At 40.5% G+C, this 22,525-nt stretch overlaps 2 protein-coding genes across 2 annotated transcripts; one reads left to right on the top strand and one right to left on the bottom strand.

The window, feature by feature from the left end:
* Positions 1-5,145: 5,145 nt before the first annotated feature.
* Positions 5,146-7,389, bottom strand: LOC130736512 (uncharacterized). Its single transcript, XM_057588336.1, has one exon. The coding sequence runs from the start codon at positions 7,387-7,389 to the stop codon at positions 5,146-5,148; it is 2,244 nt and encodes a 747-aa protein (XP_057444319.1).
* An 8,127-nt stretch (positions 7,390-15,516) lies between these two features.
* On the top strand, positions 15,517-22,410 carry LOC130738122 (GPI ethanolamine phosphate transferase 3-like). The gene is made up of 20 exons (XM_057590037.1): positions 15,517-15,911; positions 15,993-16,027; positions 16,111-16,232; positions 16,358-16,447; positions 16,582-16,701; positions 16,829-16,912; positions 17,058-17,135; positions 17,411-17,536; positions 17,682-17,771; positions 18,210-18,245; positions 18,335-18,390; positions 19,201-19,327; positions 19,645-20,086; positions 20,163-20,254; positions 20,399-20,942; positions 21,157-21,277; positions 21,413-21,454; positions 21,676-21,832; positions 21,924-22,007; positions 22,098-22,410. The coding sequence occupies exons 1-20, from the start codon at positions 15,652-15,654 to the stop codon at positions 22,224-22,226; spliced, it is 2,835 nt and encodes a 944-aa protein (XP_057446020.1). The 5' UTR covers positions 15,517-15,651; the 3' UTR covers positions 22,227-22,410.
* Positions 22,411-22,525: the final 115 nt, after the last annotated feature.

Genomic DNA, 22,525 nt, shown 5'->3' with positions numbered 1-22,525 from the left:
AAGCGCCAAAGATCAACAGCGGATTCTTTATCCTAAGCTTGATTTTTCAGAGTTTGGTTTCATGAAGAAGATTGTGGATGGGAAGATCGTCGGCCCCGCCGATCCTGAAGTGAGCAGCCTCCCTTTCATGTAAGAGTCTGATGACGAGGACGAGGACGAGGGCGTGGAGAAAGCTGCTTCAAATGAAAAGGTTCAGGGCGAGGGCGTGGAGAATGCTAGCCCCACTACCAATGCGGATGATCAAGCGAAGGATAGTTAAAAATATTTTCCATGATTGTAACTTGACTTTATTTTGCTTTCATTTTGATCCTGGGCCTCGCCCTTTTCTGTAATGACTTATGACATTGGGCGTTCGTCCTATTTTCTATTTTTAATCACTTTTGCTTGCGATTATTATAATTCTTTTATGGCTGCTTACTGAGGCTTTGCTCGCCATTTGGCGAGGCTTTTTGTGCTTGGTATGATGACCAAGGCTTAGGCACATTTTACTGGCCTTAGTCGTTTTACGAACAGGGCTTGGTTTCTAGTGGCCACTAGAATTTCCAAGGCTATGTTTGCTCAGTGATGACACTTTCTAATTGCGAAAGTTTTTTGTCACATTAGATCATTGCCATAGAAAATTTGGTTAAGAAAGTTTATGAGTTAGATCTTGTCAGTTGTGACGAATATCAAACTGTAAAAATTTCTTGTAAGATCAAGATTTGGTCATGTGGTACAACTCTATGTTTTGATGATAACAAGTATTTATTTGTGGATGAACAATTATGGTACTCTAACGTTTGTCTTGAGTGTTTTGAAAAACAGGTTCTGATTCTGATACCAGAAGATATATTCATCGGAAGATCAGAAGTTCTAAGGTCCAGAAGCTCTGAAGGTCCAGAGGCTCTAAAGGACCAGAGGCTCTGAAGGACCAGAGGCTCTGAAGGTCCAGAAGCTAAGAAGTGAAGACTCTGAAGTCCAAGAGTAAGCTGGCTCTGAAGACTAAGTACTTTCTACTCTGAGGTCCAGAAGCAGAAGTTACGAAGGTCAGAGGATCCAAGCTTCCCTCTGACTCTAATCACCAAGCTTCACAAGTTCCAACATGAAGCGTTGTCAGATCAGAAGTCAATGGTTACAGGCAAATGTCACTATCAAGAAGTACAAGAGCAGTGTACTATTCTGACAAGCCTACCTACCAATGTTCAGCCACAGCAGGTTCTGGAAGTTCCAGAAATGCCCTCCAACGGTCACATTTTCTCAACATAAATATCCTTTGCACCTTGGACTATTTAAGGCTGAAGAAGATAAGAAAGAGAATAGAGAGAAACTAAGAGCTGCAATACAAGAAAAGATTCAAGCCTCCACTTTCTTCATCTGTTCTTATTTAGTTTACCCTTAGCTTATTCAGAAGCAAACTTTTGTAAACACCAACCTCAAACAGTTGTTTGTTTTTCCTTAAGGGACCGGGTAGGTCAGTATCCTTAAGAAGACTAGGATCTGTGTATCTTAGTGGTGATTCCTTAAGGGACCAGTTAGGTCAGTATCCTTGAGAAGACTAAGAGAGTGAATCTTAGTGTTTACTAGTTCATTGTATTGTTAGTCACTGAGCAGGTTGCTAGTGCAGTTGTAACAAACTCTGAATAGTGGATTGCCTTCATTCTAAGAAGGAAGAAATCACCTTAACGGGTGGACTGGATTGGCTTGAGGGATATATCAAGTGAACCAGGATAAAATACTTGTGTGCTTCTCTCTTCTCTCAATCTTTATCCGCAGCACCATCTATCTCAAATAAACTGAAAAGATTTACTTTAAATCTTAAGGGGAAAGTTTTTAAACTCAAAACTCTATTCAACCCCCCCCCTTCTAGTCGTTTTTCACACCTTCATTTCTCCTTTACTTTAAATAAAAACTTGGGTTTACTGACCCGTACATGAGAGTTTCCTCCCTTCTTTTACATAGGTCGCCTCATTAAAAACCTTTTTCAAGGAAAAAAGAGTGCGACTTTCTTTTTCTTAACTATAATATTGTCTCAAATTGGAGGCGTTCCACGTGCGACGCACTGTTCCGCCATCCAGCTGTTCAAGCTCGTACGCCCCAGCGCCCACTTCAGCCTTAACCCTAAAAGGACTTTCCCAGTTTGGTGTCAATTTGTTCTTTCCTGAAGTGAGCGTTCTTTCACGCAACACTAGGTCTCCCGCCTTCATTTTTCTAGTGACGACCTTAGTTGCGTATTTTCGGGCGACCCTGAGCTTTCCAGCTTCGTTGCGTAAATGTGCCTCTCTTTGCAATTCTGGGAGCATAATTAAATTTGCAATCAGATTGTCATTGTTTTCTTCTTCATTTCTGTGTATAACCCTCCAGCTTTGGTTTTCTACTTCCACGGGCAACATAGCATCTGAGCCATAGGTTAGCCTGTACGGCATTTCCCTAGTGCTTGTTTGGACCGTAGTGTTGTACGCCCATAAGACTCCGGGTAATTCTTCCGCCCACCATCCTTTCGCCTCATCTAGCTTTTTCTTCAATCCGTTCAGTATGACCTTGTTGGCCGCCTCAGCTTGACCGTTGGTTTGAGGATGCTCGACTGAAGCGAAGCGCATGTCAATCCCCAGGTCAGCACAAAAATCTCTTGTCAATGCACTGGTAAACTGCGTGCCATTATCCATAACCAACGCCATTGGAACTCCAAAGCGACACACCACACGTCGCCATAAGAAATTTCTTATCTTGGCTGCCGTAATTGTTGCTAGTGCTTCAGCTTCTATCCACTTGGTGAAATAAGCCACCGCCACCACGATGAATTTCATTTGAGCCTTTGCTTTTGGAAAAGGTCCCAAGATATCCGTCCCCCACATGGCGAAGGGCCATGGGGCGGTCATTGTTGTGAGTTGCTCTGGCGGTGCCTTGTGTATATCAGAGAAAACTTGACACTTTGAACATTTCTTCACGTATTCCAGGCAATCTTTTTTGATAGTTGGCCAATAGAATCCCGCCCTGAGTACTTTCACAGCCAAAGACCGCCCTCCAATGTGGCTTGAGCAGACTCCTTCATGGACTTCAGCCATTATTTCTTGAGACCTAGCGGTATCCACACATTTAAGCATTGGAGACATAATTCCCCGCCTATACAATTGTCCACCAACCAGGGTATAAAAAATTGCCTCTCTTCTCTTCTCCTTGGTGTTTTTGCTTTCATCCTAAGGTGGCTGACTTAAAAATTCGATAATCGGGTCCATCCAAGATGGTTCTCTATTTTCTATAGCCTTTGCTACTTTGAATTCAACCATATCTGTACTTGGGCGGGGTAGTACTTCTTGTATCACCGTTTGGTAATTTCCGAGTCGCCTAGTACTTGCCAATTTAGCCAAAGCATCTGCGGGCTCATTCTGGCTTCTTGGTATGTGCTCAATCTTAACTTGTCTGATCGCCTGAATAAGCCTCTGAACAATTTCCAAATACTTAGACAGTTGTGGGTCCTTCACCTGATACTCGCCGCGAACTTTCTTTATAACCAACTGAGAGTCGCCCTTTATGTATAGTCTTTGCACTCCCAGCTCAATGGCAAGTCTCAAACCAGCTATTAATGCCTCATACTTGGCCTGATTGTTGCTCGCCCGGAATTCAAACTTTAACGATTGTTCAATCCGCATTCTATCTGGGCTTTTGATTGACACACCAGCCCCGCTTCCTGATTCATTTGACGAACCATCCACTGAAAGTACCCACTCTGAATTTTCTTTGTCGCCTTCAGTAGGCGTTAATTCTGCTACAAAGTCAATTAAACTTTGAATCGTGACTTGTCCTCTTGGTTCATAAATGATGTCGTATTCTGATAACTCTACCGACCAACTAACCAGTCGCCCTGATAAATCAGGTTTTTGTAGAACTTGCCGCAGAGGAATGTCAATCTTGAGTCTCTTGACCCTTATTTGAAAGCTCTGAAAATATGGACGAAGTCGCCTGGCCGTTTTCAGTATTGCTAGACCTGCCTTTTCTATTTTTTGGTAACGCACCTCCGCCCCTTGCAGTGTATGACTAACAAAGTATATGATTTTGTACTGCTTGTTTTCCTCCTGAAGCAAAACTGTGCTAACCGCCGCGTTGGTGACCGCTAGGTAAAGAATTAGAGGAATCTTCGGCGTAGGTTTAGCCAGCATTGGTGGCGAGGCCAATAACTCTTTCAGCTGCTGGAAAGCGTCTTCACACGCCTCCGTCCATTGAAAAGTTGTATTCTTTTTTAAGCATGCAAAAAATGGTGCCGCCTTATCGCCTGCTTTTGGCAAAAAGCGAGATAAGGCCGCCAATCGTCCTGTCAACCTTTGGACCTCTCGAATATTCGACGAGCTCTTCATATCCACATTAGCCTTGCATTTGTCAGGATTAACCTCGATCCCCCTTGAAGTGATCATGAACCCTAAGAATTTACCGCCCAAAATCCCAAAAGAACATTTTTCCGGATTCAACCTCATGTTGTACTTCCTGATCTGTGCAAATGCCTCAGCCAAGTCTTTGTGATGCTCGCCCCCTTTGACAGTTTTAACAATCATGTCATCCACGTATACTTCCATGTTTCTTCCCACTTGACTTTCGAAAACTTTGTCCTTCAACCGCTGGTAAGTTGCCCTGCGTTTTTCAATCCAAAAGGCATCGTCTTGTAGCAATAGTTCGCCTGACTTGTCATGAACGTCGTTTTCTCCTCATCTGGGCGATACATCATAATTTGATTGTATCCTGAATATGCATCCATCAAACTAAGAATTTCATTTCCAGAAGCTCCGTCTACCAACTTACTCACATTTGGGAGAGGATAAGAGTCTTTTGGACACACCTTGTTTAAACTTGTGTAATCAGTACACATCCTCCATTTCCCATTTGCCTTTCGCACCATAACAACATTTGCCAACCATGTGGGGTATTGAACTTCCCTAATGAATTTTCCTTCAAGTAACTTCTGAGTTTCTATCTGCACCGCCTTGTCCTTTTCCTCGCTCATACGCCTTCGAGCTTGCATCACAGGTTTTACCCCCGGTTGTATTGATAGGTGATGAGATATGACATTGGGATCAATGCCTGGTACATCCTTGATCGTCCATGCAAATAGATCCAAATTATTTTTGAGCAAATCAACCAGCCGGTTTTCTTGCTCCTTTAACAGGGTGCTCTCAATTTTCAAAGCACACCCAGACACCTGAATAGATTTGTCTCTTCCGCAGGCTGAGGTCCCAATTCCTCTGAGTCATCACGTGGATCCAAATTAAAATCTTCATGTGGAAAGATTTCCGTGATACGATGAGCCTCCTTGGCCGCCTTTTTACCATAAAGCGCCAGACTTTCAGCATAACATGCTCTTGCAGCCTCTTGATCTACCCTTAAAATTCCAATTTTTCCATTACAAGCTGGATACTTTACTGTTAAATGGGCGGTTGAGATTATAGCGCGCATTTTGTTTAAAGTATCGCGCCCCAAAAGTACATTGTACGTCGCCTTGCATGGAAGAACTAAATACTTCGCTTGGAATTTTTTCACAAATTCCCCTTCTCCAAAAGTCGTCGCCAACTCCACATATCCTCTGACTTTGGCTCGGTCGCCGGTGAACCCCACTAAACATCCTGTATATGGCTTCAAGTCTGTCTCCTTCAAACCCAACCTTTCAAATGCATCGCCATAAATGATGTCCGCTGAACTACCTTGGTCCAAAAAGACTTTCTTAGTGATATAATTGTTCACTCGCAAAGTCACCACTATTGGATCATTGTCATGTGGAATCACATGATCAAAGTCTTTAGGTGTGAAAGTGATAGGAGTGTGGTTCAACCAACATTCCCCTTCATAGGCTTTGTGAACTGAATTCACCGCCTCTACATACCTTTTTCGCCCTCTACAAGATAAACGCCCGCCACCAAATCCTCCAGCGATTGACGAGCACGACCCAGCGGGCACTCCCAAATCCTTTACTACTTTCTTTCCTTTTGATGAGCCACCCCCGACGGCCTTGACAGCTTCACACTGTGCGTTTTCACCTAAGACGAAGTTTGCCAAGTGACCTGCTTTAATCAATCTCTCAATTTCTTTGCGCAAAGTCCAGCAATTATCCGTAGTGTGTCCCATGGTTTTATGAAATTCACACCACTTGGTAGTGTCCACATTTGCAGGAGGTCGCCTAGGTGGCCTTGGGTACTGAACTACATTTGTCTGTCTGACCGCCCGCAAGATCGTACTAAGAGGAGCGTTCAATTTGGTTTGTTGCCCTTGGGCGGGTGCATTTCCTCCCTGGCTTGCTAGAGTGGGCGGAGCATTCGGATGCCAAGTGTTACCTTGTGGCCCCTGTCTTCCTGATGGATATGGCATGGGCCTAGGCTGGCGCGGCGTTTGGGCTGGACGCTGATCTTTCGAACCACGCCCTTTTTCTATTGTAGCTTCAGGTTGGGTACGCCAGTTGTCTCTATCTTTTTTGGTCTGTTCATCTTGTTCCACCAGGATGAATTCCTGTGCTTTGGCACGTAGGTCCATCATGTCCTTGGCTGGTCTTCTAGTTAGGTCCTTGTTCAACGATCCACACCTGAGTCCGTTCTTGAAGGTCGCCACACATACTTCTGGACTAGCGTCCTCTAACTGAACTGAGACTCGACTGAAACGAGCCATGCATGTTTTGATGCGCTCGCCCACGTGTTGACGAATGTTGAACAAATCAGCCGGGGTCACCTTTTGAGTTTGATTGGCTGAAAATTGTGTTAAGAACTTTGTCGACAAATCGGTGAAGTTTGAAATGGAATACGGAGGCTGTTTGATAAACCAAGTCATTGCCACGTTCTTAAATGTGGAAGGCAATAATATGCACTTTACCGCATCAGTCGCCCCTCCAATGACCATCTTAGTATTAAAATACCGTAAATGATCGATTGGGTCAGTGTCGCCCCCATACATATCCAGCGTCAAAGTCTGCAAGTGCTCCGGAATCTCCACGGCAGCTACAATGGGCGCAAAAGGCTGAAAATCAACCACGTCCTCAGCATCCACACGTTGTCCACGCCTCAGATCACGCATTTGGTTAAGATACTCTACTTGAGCATGTAAGTGCTCATACTGGCGTTGCACCGCCTGTATGGTGTCCAACACTTGCTTCAATTCAGCAGATGACGCTCCCAACGCATTATCCGGCGCCCGCGCAGGTGTGTCAGCCTGCTGATCACCCAAAGCGTCTGTATCCGGGCTAGGAAGCTTCGCTTTAAGGTCCAAACCTGACCTAACAGTCACACCTGGCTGTACCTGAACTTCTGAAACCGTGGTGGCGTGAGATCTTACTGCCACCGAGGCTCCATCTGAGGAAGCTTCTCCCTCCAGCTCAGGTCGGACCACGTGAGCTTGGCTTCTGCCTCCACTATGACGGCCACCACCACGACGGCGTTGAAACATCCCGTATTATTTATTTATTTATTTTTAAAAGAAAAGAATTAAGGGAGCAAGAAATACAAAACAAAATACATATACATATATATAATATAAACAAAAACAAAACTTATAATAATAATAATAGTTAAAAAGAAAGATTCACTAAACCTACTTATCCAAAAACCCACGATGCAGTGCCCACCCCCAATTGTTTCAAAACCGTAGGCCATCTCCCATTTTCTCACAAAAAACTTTTTCCTCCTGCGCGCACAACATCTGATGCTTTTCCTTCCCTTCAATTCCTTTTTCACTTAAAATAAAATACCACACAATGTCCCCACCATCAAATAGACGTTGATGAAGATAAATCATCTTGCAAGGGGAAAAGCTTTTGGCATAATCTTGGGAGTTAGGATTTGTGCTCTGAGGAAGGAGAAAGAGTACACACTATTTCAGAATTGCATAATTGGTTTATTGAGACTTACCAGCAAGTGGTTCGTTCGTTTCTCATGGAGTTGTGGGAAGCAGTTCAGTCGATTCGTCGTAGTTGCGAGTGGTTTTCAATCACTGTGGCTTATTTCTAATAATTAGATAACTGATGATTTGATTACTTTATCATATTGCCTATTTATTTAAATTGGGGAAACATGTTTTACAGTTCTTTAATTATCTGAAAGCTGGTTTTATGAAGTTGATTTGAGTCTGCTTATGAACTGACTTGAGAAAATAATTTATATTGCTTTGATTTTGGAAATTATGAGAAACTGAGATTGTGAACTTGTAAAGTGGATTTTGAGACTTTTGACGAGACTTGAACTGGTTTGAGAAAACGGTTTTGGGGATCCTTGATAGAACCCCGTAGCCGTTAACGGAGGTAACGGCCTAGGTGCACCTAGCTAGTTTGATTCCGGGAGGAGAGGGCTATCCGTTAGATGGAGCCGCCAGTGCACAGAAAGGGCTATCAACGAGATGTAGCTTCCCCCGATGAGATTGATGATATATGACATGATTCCGGGTGGAGAGGGCTATCCGTTAGATGGAGCCGCCTCTTGGGTAAGATAATCCTTAAGAGGAAAGGGCTATCAACGAGATGTAGCTTCCCCCGATGACACGATGTGACTTAATAAAGGAAAGGGTTATCCGTTAGATGGAGCCGCCCTATCGGAGAGGCCATCCCTTAGGAGGAGAGGGCTATCAACGAGATGGAGCCGCCTCACGGTTCTACATGTGTGACCCTATTAAATTATATTTCTGATTTTGAAATGCTTTCATATGACTGACATGATTTTTATTCAGTCTCATTGAAACAGTTATTTATAAACTTGGCACTTTGATCATCCCTTATTTGAAAGGATTCTTATTAATTTTATTAATATTATATATTTTATCCACTCTGAACTGATAGTGAAAAACTCGTGCTTCATATGTTCCCCATTTCCTGTTCATGGTGGTTGTTGGCTTCTCACTAAGTCGTTGTGACTTACCCCATTCATTATTTCCCACACAGATTCTCAGGCAACTAAGTAGCTGGCTCGTGTCAGATTCAAATCGTTCGATTATCTTATTGGTAGCCTCCTTTGGTTGGTGGCTCGATTGGTGTCTTATATTTGATTCTAGTTATCTGCAGCTATAGGGAGTCTTAGGTGGATTGATTCTGAATTGTTATTTATTATTGGCTTAATTGCACTTTTCGTCTCTGATCTCTACCCCTTGTGCAATTTTGATCCCCTTTGTTTAAAACGAGCAATTTTGGTACACCAAAAATTAGAATGTGACAATTAGGTCCACCGTTAGCTTCCATCCAATTTTAAACGGAATATTCTTATTTTGATTCCTTTTTTTGCTTATTACACCACCATGAATGACACATCATCAAATAAATAAAATATATAAAAATAAAACAAATTAAATACAGAATAAAATAAAAAATATAGAACCCTAATCCCAATTTCCCCCAGCCACCGTCATCCTAACTCCCTTGTATCCTCCATCGTGCATCTTCATCTTCCCCCCTCCTCATCTTATCATCATCAATAATACATCATTTTCACTTTTTTCTTCATTTTTCACATTACCCAGTTCAATTTGCTGCTAAAAATTTTCACATCTCCACCAGCTAATTCTTCACACCGCACCACCAGCCCCCATCCCCAGCCTCACACCCCCAATGTAAGACCCAAGTTTTTAAGTTTAGGATAAGTGAATAAAATTCCTATTCACGATTAGGTTTGTTGTATCGTGAAGGGAAACCTGAACAAGAGTTTATTGAATGAAATAAATTTATGAAGGAGAAAGTTCAGGAAAAGTCTAAGGATTGTATCAAAATCGATAAAAGTTATAGCATGATCGATATACGCTTAAACCTATGGCAAGAACACTAGTAAATAGCTAATTTACACTTAAAGACACGATGGAAACTAATTCCAAAAATCTTCAGAGAAATGTTAGAACTTCTCTTATTCATCTATAAACAAGTGTTTCGATGCGAAACCCTAGAATGTACGAACGCCAAATTCCAACACTCGGAAGTTAGCCGAAACTAAAACCCTGATAGTTCAAGAAACCTAAAATCAACCGACGATGAAGACTTTTTCTATTCGGAGCTTCAAATGAAGATTCCACACAAGTGCACCCATTTCTCTTGATGTTTCCAATCTTTCTTCAGAATGAAGTTTTCTCTTCCGACATTCACTGCAAAAAGTAGTTTTTCGGGTAAAATAGATTTACACCGACTTTGAATCGTTTACCTTAATTCCAAGAAACCTCTTTTGAGTTTTGGAATTCTGTCGCCAAAACCTATCTTAGAATTCACGGAGAATGAAGCCGGAAAAATCGGAATCGCGAAATTTTCATTTTTCCGCATTTTCCAAAACCTATAAATAGCAAGAAAATGAGAAATTTGGCAAAAACTTACCCATTTTCTTTCCCAAACCCGCGAGCTCAAGGAGGAGGAAGGAGGAGAAGATTTTCGCCGTTTCTTGCTTGATCGCTTCATCGTTCGTTGCTGCTTGAAGGTATCAAGGTATAGATGCTAATCCTTACTTCTGATCGTCATTTCCGTCGTTTTTCTCTATGTCTTTCTGTGCTCTAAGTTTTGAGGTTTTTGCAAAACTGTCCAAATAACTTCATCTTTCTATCTAAACATCTTCCCTACGTGCCCAAGAGCATGTTTAGCGGATTACATTTCGCCGATTCTCGACGAATTGCCGCCGAGTTTCAATTCTGCTCCAAATACCCATTTTTATGCAAAGATTCATCCTTTAAGCTGAAAACTATCGACTTAGCTTAGTGCTAGTAGGATTAGTCTTCATAAACGTCGTTGTTGACGTCCCCATCCAATTTTTTTTTCGAAATTTCAATTTTGAAATTCTGAGCTAAAAATAGTGACCAAAATACCCCTGCGACAGTTTTCGATCTGATAATTTTTCCGAGTTTAGATTCACCTTAGTTACGACTAATAATAACCTAGGAACCAAGTTTGATCGAAGAAAAGTCGGCGCACACAATTGTTGTGTGTGGCCGTGAGCTACCCTAGGGGAGGAAGAAAATTTCTTTTTCGAAAACTTGTCCGATTTCGTTAGATTATCGTGCCTCGGAGTATATGCTACTTCGTGTAACCTTAGTGAGTATTGATTGCTGAGTTTCTGACTGATTATGATGGAATTCTGTGGTTTTTGCTTTAAGGTTCTTTTGAGGAATTTCCCGAAGAACAAGGCGTGGATTGTGAAGGAGCGCTTGAGGAGAACCCTGGAGGAGCTACAGGTGAGGGCTACTCACTGAACTATTAGCTAATGCTTTAGGTGTCGACGCATTCGACTTGATTTACTGTTTATGCACTTGTTTGTGTTTGACTGGGAAAACGTTTTCTGAGGCTTCGGCTGACAATGATGATTATTCATCTATTGACTGTTTTTGAGTTTGAATCACATGCTATGTGCTAAATGGTTAATCTAGGATGTGTGATATCTGCTCTATATGCTAAGTGCTACGTGGTTAATTTAGGATGTGTTGATACATGAGCTATGATTGTTGGATTGTGCTAATTTAACTATGCTATTACACATATGTATGTGGTACTGGAGAGTGAGGATAGCGGGCAGGTCATGCCAAATTTTTATGAGACTTTGAGAAAAGTTTGATGGGACGAACGGAGTTCGGGCCTTGTTATGGTTTTAGTGGATCGAGACATTCTCTGGGAATTAATTGGGATTATGAGATCTTTGAAACTCATAGGAATTACGATAAGACTAAATGGAAACTATTTTTACAAGGAAAATTCATAAGATATTAAACAACCTCTAAACCTTTAAATAAAGATAACAATCTCGGATGCAAGCTTAGGATTGAAGTTTAGTTTTGGAAAATGAGAAGTGTCGTCGAATCCAAGTTTTAGGGAAATTGTAAGTTCTGAGTATGTTGATACTCCTTCGCTCTCTGAGCAGTTTGTTTAGCCATCCAAGGGATGAGCCGAGAAGCTTCACTGAGGCGTGAGACCTCGTGAAAAGCATGGATCTTCACTGAGGCGTGAGACCTCGTGAACAGCATGAAACTTCACTGAAGCGTGAGACTTCGTGCAAGTGTGTAAATTCACTGAGGCGTGAGACCTCGTGAAAGCATAAAACTTCAATGGAGCATGAGACTTCGTGATTGTATGAGACTTCACTGAAGCGTGAGACTTCGTGAAAGCATTGATGACTCGAAGAGTTACCGTGAGTGATTGCACTCTTTTTATGATTAATTGTATTTTGTCGCAGAATCGACATTCACCTTAGGGTATTCTTTTTAGAGACAATAAGTTAGCTAGAACACGTGGCGACGTGTCGAGTGAGGTTGGAGACGTTGTTTGGCTAATCACTTTGCATTCATGCACTCATTTTGAGGTTAATACACGGCGGGATACCGGACCTCGGTGGATTCCAAAATGGTCATAAGACCCGGATTTCCATATAAGAACACTGCGGTGATTCTTAGTAGCAGACGGAAATGGCAGACCTTCGGGTTCACTGCTGATCTGACTACACTTTGTGTGGTATAAGAGACACGCGAGCAGAAATGGTCCCACCGTGGCTGGTGCTAGGGCTGACTCGTTGATGCCCATCCTTCCGGAATGCATCTTGTCAACCAACATTGCATTTCACGCAACATGCATACTAACTTAGTCGCTGGGTGTGATTGATACTTGTTAAACCTTTTTGATGCATGCTAATTGTTATTATCGTCTTTTATATTCATTGTGAAATGTACAACCCTAGGATGCTATCTCTAACTTATAAGCCTAAGTGGCTACTCCTTATCTTTACCTATTGGATTTATTATTTACATAATTCTTTGGAGTTGACCCTCGCGTCTTCTGTGTGTGCTTTGGCGGACTACGCCCATTGTCAGATGTCCATGGCGGACTGGTTTACGATGGTCCACCCTTCGGGGGGGGACCCGGTTTGAGATGCTGGACCAGGATGACCCCGGTTCATGGGTGGTCGACCCCGCTGGCCACCGTGCGACTTATTCGGGGAGGATTATGGAGGACCGCGTCGACCGACTGGGACACCTGACGGAGGGAGTACTGAGGAGGTACACTGTGAGCTTCAACTTGCCACCTGGCGTGCACTGCGGACCAGGAGTGGGAGCACCACCACCACCGTCATCTTCTGATGATGAGGACCCCTCAGAGGAGGAGCCTGTGGGAGGGACTTCTGCGGAGTCCAGCTCACCCACTGTTGCTGTCATCGATGATTTTGGCTCGGGCCCTAAGCCCGTGAGGCCAGCACAGGAGCGCATCGGGGTAGCGAGAGGAGGTAGGATGGTGTACATAGACTTGGTGGTTCTGGATTCAGATTCGGACGACGATCACGCTAGCATGTAGGATGGAGTGCTGGTGTGGGCTCCTCGAGATAGGATTAGTGTAGGAGTAGAGTCTTAGCTCTGACCGTCGTGTGTCTAGTTGGAGACAGGGTAGTTTCCTGCCGATAGCTTTTTGTGTGGTTTCTCTACGGAAATCACAGAGAGTTGGTTGGACTAGGGGGTCTTGTTTTATGCCGTTTGTGCTAACTTATTCTCATTTTTGAGGGATGGTGTTGCGGACACTTAACTTTTCCTTTGGATTGTACATATTGCCTACGGGCGTTACTTTCTACTACTTCCCGTCACTGGAGGATACTCGTGACGTGGTTTGCTTCTTACAGCGGGGGCTGTAAATATTATTGTATATTAGTTATGTTATCTTTTTTTGTTGAGTATCATTTCTTTCAGTCTTTAATTTTATTATCAAAAAAAAAATATTCACGTTTTTCCGCTTTAAGTTTCTTTTTGGTTACTAAAGTGACGCCACCGAAATCGGGGTGTTACACCCAACCCCATCTTCACCCTCTGGTTATTAACTTCAGGATCTGCAACTTTTTGTTCCCGCTTTGCTTGTCTTGGGGAACCAGATCCAACAAGGAAACGAACTTGCTCGGCGACTACGACAAGGAGCTGCTCAAATCCTTCAATTCGTCCTCATCTTCACCTAGATCCAGCGCCATCCTTCAATTCGTCCTCATCTCCGCCGCAAGCTTCCCCTATTTTCTTTCTCAATCCCACAATCTCTTTATGGGTTTGCATAGGGTGGATGGGAGATGAGGGTTTATTTTTTTGATTTGGCAGCGATGCTCCACGACCCTTCAACATGGCGTGGCTCGGCAGGGCACGAGGTAGCAGCGTGGTGGAGGTCTGATGGTGATGCAGCGACCAGCGAAGATCGGAGCGGTGGTGAGAAGGGGGTTTTGGGGTTGTTTTCTGGGTAATGGGAAAAGGTTTTTGATGTTTTCCAGATGAACATGAAGATGAAGATAATGGTTGATGTTAGATTTGTTGTTCTTTCTGGATAATTTTTTTGGCTTTTCCACTTGGGTGTATGTTCCTGGAATTCCTATAGCTCGTTGGTGTTGCTTCTAAATTTGTTTCCAGAATTTTTTGTTGTTGTTAATTGATTGCAGATGAAGATGGAGGGTGATTAGAGATCAATAATTTGATTTGAATTAAAGTTAAATAATTTTTAAATTTTAATTAATTGTACTTTTTATTACGTGGTGTCCTAGTGGCATCTAAGTGGTAAAATGTGTCAGGGTCACGTCATGAATGAGTGCCACGTATGAAAAATCTGTTTGGAATTGGACGGAAACTAATTGAAGGACCCAATTGTCACAAATCGATCTTTAGTGTACCAAAATTGCTCGTTTCAAACAAAGGGGACCAAAATTGCACAAGGGGTATAGATCAGGGACGAAAAGTGCAATTAAGCCTTTATTATTTTATTTAAGAAATTGTACTTTAGTGATGAAATTGGAATTTGTGTTTTCATGGAATTTTGGTTATGATGAAAACCATTTGACAGGTTTATTGTTTTGAAAATGTTGATATTATAAAGGAGGTTTTGTTGAATTATTTTAAAATATAGAGCAATGCGTATAATTTTGGAAAATAGTTTGGAAAATGATTTTGTGAGAAACAGGCTTGCTAGACTAAGGTGTTAGTCTGTGCGCCGGTCACGACTTACGATTTTGGGTCGTGACAGCGTGGTGCTCGCCCACCACAAGAACGTGTCTCCATAACAAATGATGTGCCTTTCACGTCAGTAGAAGAACAATCACTGAGTGAGAGCCACAGACGGCGCCAATGTTCTAGTCTAAGGTCTAAAGAGGATATAGAGTATCCTTGATAAACCCTAGCAAAGCTAAAAGAATATATGTGATGTATGAATAAGGAAATTATCTCATTAATGATAAAAAAGGTACCTAGTACAAGGTGAGGACACACCCCTTTTATAGTGGGAGTGGTCCTTATCTAGAATATTCATGGATTTGTGTCTTACACACAAGGCCCAAATCTCAATGTAGAATAAGACAAATACATATTTCCTTTAAATACAAACAAGACAAAGTAATCCGGGCCCACGTCCTTAAACTGGGACCCACATCTTTATCCATAAGGCTTTAACGTTACTGTGCGGGTCAACATGCTTGTACCGACCCGCCGAGTCCAAAAACCATGAGGTTTTGTAAATGTAATGCAACAATTGGGCACAATGTCAATTGAGAAATCATAGGAAATTTTTTACAAAACATACTTTTATCAATAATCTTGAAATGATCCCTTAAGCCAAGCACCATTTCCAATAGAAACCCTCATCGAAGTGTTAATCATCATCACTCACTAACTAGTAACTAGGTCAAACAAGGTAAAATTGACAGAACACGGGTCTGTTAAACGACGTCGTTGTCAAAATTCCGGCAAAGCAAGAGCTCCGGGATGGAAACACGGCGGAGGAACGGCGGAAAGTGGCAATACATATGGCCGATGTGGACGACGCTACTGCTTCACCTCATCGCCATTCTTATCTTCACCACCGGCTTCCTCCTCACCCGAACCGAGCTTCCTTATCACAGCCACTGCTCCGACGACGTTTCACACTCCCCTTGCTTCTCTCCTTCTTCTTCTCACAACAATGGATCTTGCTGGACCAAACCTTCCATCAACCGTCTCGTCGTCATCGTTCTCGATGCTATCAGGTACACACACCTGCTCTCTACATCATTCATTACGATTCATTCACCATTTTGTGATGTTGTGTTATGCTTTCTACATTTCAGATTTGATTTCGTTGCTCCTAGCACCTTCTTCCCAGGTTGACTTTGCTATCTCTGTTATACCAACGATTTTTCAAATTTATTACATTGTGAACTTCATTGTGTGCGTGTTATGTTGCAGAATCAAAAGCGTGGATGGATAAATTGCCGGTTCTGAAGAATGTGGCGGTTTCGCGTCCTTCCTCAGCTAGGATTTTCAAAGCCATTGCTGATCCACCTACCACGAGTTTGCAGCGCTTGAAGGTATCGCGGTCGCAATTGAAGTTGTAATGTTTTATTCTCTGTTAATTAGATTTTTTTATGAATGAATTGGGTATTTGATGTTTCATGGTTTAAGCTGAGGGTTGTGCTTGCTTTACTTTTCATAGGGCTTGATGACAGGTGGACTTCCGACTTTTGTAGATGTTGGTAATAGCTTTGGTGCACCCGCTATTGTTGAGGATAACTTCATAAATCAGGTAGGCCTTATTTGAAATATTGGTTTAATTAAAGAATTGAAAACAAGGACTTATTTCTAAATTTATGAGTTTGAATTGCTGAGACAATGCAGTTAGATCTAACTCTTATTCTAAATATGAATATTCACTTACAGTTGGTTCAAAATGGGAAGAAAGTTGTTATGATGGGGGATGATACATGGACTCAGTTATTTCCTCACCATTTTGAAAGATCATATCCGTACCCCTCTTTTAACGTCAAAGATCTTGATACGGTAGGCCTTATATTGTGTTGGGCTTGGTTTTGGAATCAACTATTAATCCTTGCAATACATGTTAGCTTTTCATCTTTTTGTTTGGTTGATCATTTAAATGATTGTAACATAACACTTAATTTTCTAGGTTGACAATGGATGCATTGACCACTTATTTCCATCTCTATATGAAGAAGATTGGGATGTCCTTATTGCACATTTTCTTGGAGTGGTATGATTGATATTATTTCGAATTATACACCTAATAATTCTACTATTCATATTCTATACCCTTTTAATTCCCATTCTCTTCTGCATCATTAGGATTAGTAGTTTACTAATTTCACAATGTCTTCTACGATATTTGATTGGTTTAGGATCATGCTGGACATATATTTGGGGTCGACTCCACTCCGATGATAGAAAAGTTGGAACAGTACAATACCCTTTTAGAGGTATGTTTGATTCTAGAATTTTTTGCCACAAGTTTGTGGTCAATCCTACATGGTTGTAACTTAACAAGTGACGCTTTTTGGCCTATGTTGCTGCTTCAGTTATCCAATAATTTTTTTACTTACGTGCTGGCAATATTCCTGAGTTTTGGCACCTCTCCCTTACTGTTTGTTGTATGGTTGTATACTGTTGTCTTATTCTTTTCCAATTTAGTTGGTTTACTCTTTCTTGATTCCTGTGACTGGTTAATAAACAAACTAATCTAAGTTTGCTTTAGAGAGTTATTGAAGTGCTGGATAATCAGTCTGCACCTGGGAACTTACATGAAAATACTTTGCTTGTGGTATTGGGTGACCATGGACAAACCCTTAATGGTGATCATGGCGGCGGGAGTGCTGAAGAGGTGTGTACCAACATTTCATATATATACTTTTATTGAATAGTGTATATTTAGAGGTGTGTACCAACATTTCATATATATACTTTTATTGAATAGTGTATATTTTCCCTCCAATTTTACTTGGGATATTTGGGATGATACCTCGCAGGTGGAAACTGCCTTGTTTGCTATGAGTTTTAAGGAGCCTCTTTCCTCTGTGCCACCAGAATTTGTTTCTGCTTCTTGTCAACCAGACTTGGTATTATTTACTCTCCCTTTAAAGTTTAAAAATGCTTGAACATGCTGGAATTCCAATAACTGATAGATTTTTTCTGATCGCTCTGGCAGCAATCTTTTGTCTCCTTGCACATGCTCACTTCCCCTCGTGTTATGCTAGAAAGATCAATAAATAGAAACCATAAAAAATATTAGAGTAATGGGAGGGACAGAATAATGTATAGTTACATATATAAGTGACCGAGGGGCCACCGAAAAGACACAAACATTAAATTACGTAATATATCAAACTTAATGGATATGCTTGGATAAATGATCATTCTACTGATCTACTCATAGGAAGTGTGACCCTGTTCCTACTCTGGTTCTGAAGATAGTAAACCTGAGTTAGATCTTTACAATTTCACTCTTGTATTTAATATTTTTAAAGTGTAACTACCCATCATCTCTTATATACCAGGACGGGAAGAATGTTTGTATCAGCACCATGCAACAGGTTAGAAAACCTATTCTGTTGTAATGGCATTTTGAACATTCTACATATACCGCATTCATGCCACTATTTAACCCTATCATCCGTTACAGCTTGACTTTGCAGTAACGATGTCAGCATTGCTTGGCGTGCCTTTCCCTTATGGAAGGTGCAGCGTAAGCATCCTGTCTATGTTACTATTGTATACTTTTTTTGTTATATTTGTATATCAATATAGTTAATCGTACGGTATTCACTAAACTGATTTTCTATGTTTTTCACTTGCTTTTTGTTTTCCAGTGTGGGTACAAGGGAATTCTGTTTTGGTCTTATAAGTTCTGATTTACACATCCATATTTGGTGTTTTGAGATGATTTGCTAGGGCACTGGGTAGTTACTGTTTGAAAATATTGATTGAGTTTTGTTTGATGTTGACAAAGAATCATTGAGAGTCGAAGGGGGATTTAACTTTGCAAAAAGAAAAAGAATTAATTTTTTTAAGATATATAATTCTCAAACAACTGTGTCTGGGAAGATGTTTATCTCATCACCTACAGTTTAAATGTTTATCTCGTCACCTACATGTTTAAATGTTTATCTCGTCACCAGAGAATCTCAGAAAGTTTAGCTACTTTGTAAGTCTAGATAAAAGTGCTGGACATGAATATGATAAATTAAATGATTACACTATTGCAATTCTGCAGTCATGCCAAATAAATATACAGTGCAGCAGAACATTATATCTCATGCTTTTATTAACCTCCAGATTTCCGGTGTTTAGCGAACTTTATCAGTCATATTGTTGTCTCTAATCTGTTTGACCTGAATCCTATTTTTCAATTATTTCCTCAATCCGGAAGCTTCTATTTTAGTTTTATATTTTCTTATGGCATGGCATCATGTTGTATCACATTGCTTTAGAAATTTCTTCATTGGAGCTATGTTAAGAACTAACAAGCTAATTTTTTTCATACCTCAGTATTGGTCGCATCAATCCTGAACTATACGCTTTAGGTAGTTGGAATTTTGATGCCTCTCAAGAGCTGTCAAAATCAGATCTTTGGATGCAGAATTATGCTCATGCACTGTGCATAAATTCTTGGCAGGTACAAATCTTAGATTCTCAATTACAAATTACCAATTTTAAATTTTGCTACTAGATACTACTAGGATTCCCAGATGAAAATAAAATGCACTTTGTTTTCTATAAAAAAAATTACTTACATTTTTTAGGTAGCTTTCACTCTGTTACAGTGTAGTTTTTTTTTTGCTTCCAAAATGGCTTCATTATTTTTTATACCATCCCTTTTAGGGTGTTTTATTATGGCAGTTCCAAAAAGGATATAAGCAGTGGGGACGGGAGAGAGTGTTTGTCAGAGAGAGATCATTCAATCATTTCAATGGTGCATTTCTCCTTTTCTAGGTGAAGAGATATGTGGATGCTTACTCAGTTTCATCAGCTGTTGGATTCTCCCATGATGACTTATCCCAAATTGCAAGTGCTTATGCTCAAGCAGAGAATTGGTTGCACTCTACCAAAAAGCTGCTGCTCGATAGACACATTGGCAGTGATAAAATAGTACCTGCACTTATGAAGCAAATGGATGCATACTTCAATTTTCTTACAACAGTCGCTGAGTTAGCTCGGTCTAAATGGACTGAGTTTGACTTGAACTTGATGGGTGCTGGCATTGGAGTCATGTTAGTGTCGCTTATATTTCAAGTATTTGCCATTTTAAGGGTGAACAAGCAGCATGGTGTAACTTCACCATCACCTGGAAGTTCTTTGATTACCAGTGCCTCAACTTTTACATTCTTTTTACTGGGAATACGTGCTTGTAGTTTCCTTTCAAACAGTTTTATTTGTAAGTGTTAAGCTTTTTCATCGTCCAGAATGCTTAAAATTCAGTCATTATATTCTCACGTGAACTTTGTTTTCAGTGGAGGAAGGGAAAGTAGCAAATTTTCTTTTGAGCACATCTGGGATTGTGGCATTACGCCATTCAATCATCAAGGAGAAGCTGCTAATAGAAGTATGAATTTTGTTTAGTTTCATTCTCTCTTGTTTAAAAACTTGTGTTATATCTGTAGTCTGAACGTGCATGCTAAGGTGTGTGTGCCTATAGAAGTTTTATTGAATTCTAATTAAATGGATCTTAAACATATCTTTTCTGCAGAGTATTGGATTTCTTATTTTGAGCACCTTTTGTCGATTTGCCGTTGAAGTTGGACTGTCCAAGCAAGCTGCCACATCTGCTTTCATGAAAGATTACACTTCATGGATTGTCAATACCTTAGATTTACCTGTTTGGGACTATGCAGCTAAAGTTGTACCAATGCTAGTGCTGATTCTGTTGGCATTGTGGCTTTACAAGGTCACCAAGGGCAACTTCTTTGATTGGCCATGGATGTATGCGATACTGGTTACTATCTTGAGTTATATGCTAATTATTCTGCATTGGATCACAGAGAGTAATGAATATGTTGCAGTGCTGATACCTCAAAGCATTGGAAGAAATTATATCCCTAGAATCATTTATATTCTTGCTTCGGGACAGTTGTTATTACTGGCATTTGGTCGAATATTTAAGCACACCAGTTTAGATTGCAAGAAAAACATAGTTGCAAAAACAACGGCCATGTTATCTGCTTTGAGTTCTACTGTCATTCTTCTTTCAGGAAAACAGGGTCCTGTGATTGCTTTGGCATCCATAGTTGGAGGTGCTCTTTCTTTTTGTGCTCATATGTTGTTTAAACTTTGCTATATCTTGCTGCATAGTTCCTCAAACACATCTGTGGCATAGCCTTGTTTATACTCTTAATATTTGTAGATTAGCAATACTGCAATAGTAGTGTCATTTATTAGTCATTTCATTCGCACCCAGCTACGTATGGGCTCATAGAAGTTGTTATTACTGGCATTTCATTCTTCCAGGTTATTGTATTATGAGGTTGGATAATATAGTAGAACCTCGTAAGGATGGATCTCATAGAAGTTTTGCTGTCATGCAATGGAGTCTCCTTGCCACATGTCTCTTTTTCTGCAGCGGTCACTGGTATGATGCGGCTTTAATCATTTAACTTTTGCAGTTATAATTATCATTTCTTTTCATTGATTGTGTATGGCTTTACAACTTTCTTGGTCTTGCATTATCTTGGTCTTCTAATAAATTTTGCAATTTTGTTTTCAGGTGTGCTTTTGATGGTCTCCGCTATGGTGCTGCATTTATAGGGTAAGTAAGTTACATCGTATTACTTTTGAAGAGTGTATATATTGAACATTTGAGATTCTAGTGGGGTCTGAACCTGATGTGTGAACTCAAATCTGCTCTTTATTAAAGTTGTTTCTCCTTGAAAAGATCGGTTATTTGCTTTTAAAGTGTTTGATCTCTATCAATTATTATTACTACTTCTCAATTGGTAAATCATTTATCGAAGTACTAATCATTTTCAGGTTTGAAGAATTTAAGCTTGTTCGCCAAGCAATCCTCCTTACAATAGATACCTTTGGCTTTTCTATCATCCTTCCGGTATTTGGACTCCCGTTTCTTGTAGCAACCAAGTATCAAGCTAATCTAGGAAAGCATTTTCTTTTCACTAAGTTATCGCAAGTGAGTTTTCTTCCCCGTTAATAGATCAACGAGTTGATAATTTTGAATGCATCGCTTGTTCTATGTAATGACCCTCCAATGTTTTATATAGATTTATACAACATATGGGCTCATAACAGCAACTATGACCACTTTCACGATAGTATGTGTTACAATTCAAAGGCGGCACCTCATGGTAAATAAGCTGTCTTTTTACTTCAATGTTTTCGTACTACGAATTTCTGAATTTTTCAATATATACTCAACGCATACTAATTTTTTGCAGGTTTGGGGTTTATTTGCTCCGAAGTTTGTCTTCGATGTGTTTAATCTCATTCTTACAGACGTGTTGATTTGTTTGGCCTCAATTTACTATTTCGATGAAGCGAAGGTTGACCCCCAACTGAAATCATAAGGTTGCTGAATAGACACAAACACACACACACACACTAGAATGATATTTATTTTAGTTTTGTTTTTACTTAGCTAAACTATGTCATATGGGCTTCAAATTTCACTTTGCATTCCCCTCTACAGCAAATTTTGTTCCTTAATTTGGTGATATCCACTCTTATAAACTGATGTTTCAATTCTTGACAGCGAGATAATCTTCATGTGTAGTTTTCTTTTTGTGAAATCACATCATACTTTTTTTTTTCTCACGAAATCAATGGAATTTTTCTACTATAAAAATATAATTATTTTTATTTTCTC

The sequence above is a fragment of the Lotus japonicus genome, chromosome 2, assembly GCF_012489685.1.
Source record: "Lotus japonicus ecotype B-129 chromosome 2, LjGifu_v1.2".
NCBI classification, from domain to species: Eukaryota; Viridiplantae; Streptophyta; class Magnoliopsida; order Fabales; family Fabaceae; genus Lotus; species Lotus japonicus.
The sequence above is the reverse complement of the archived record's forward strand: the minus strand, read 5'-3'. Positions and strand labels throughout refer to the sequence as shown.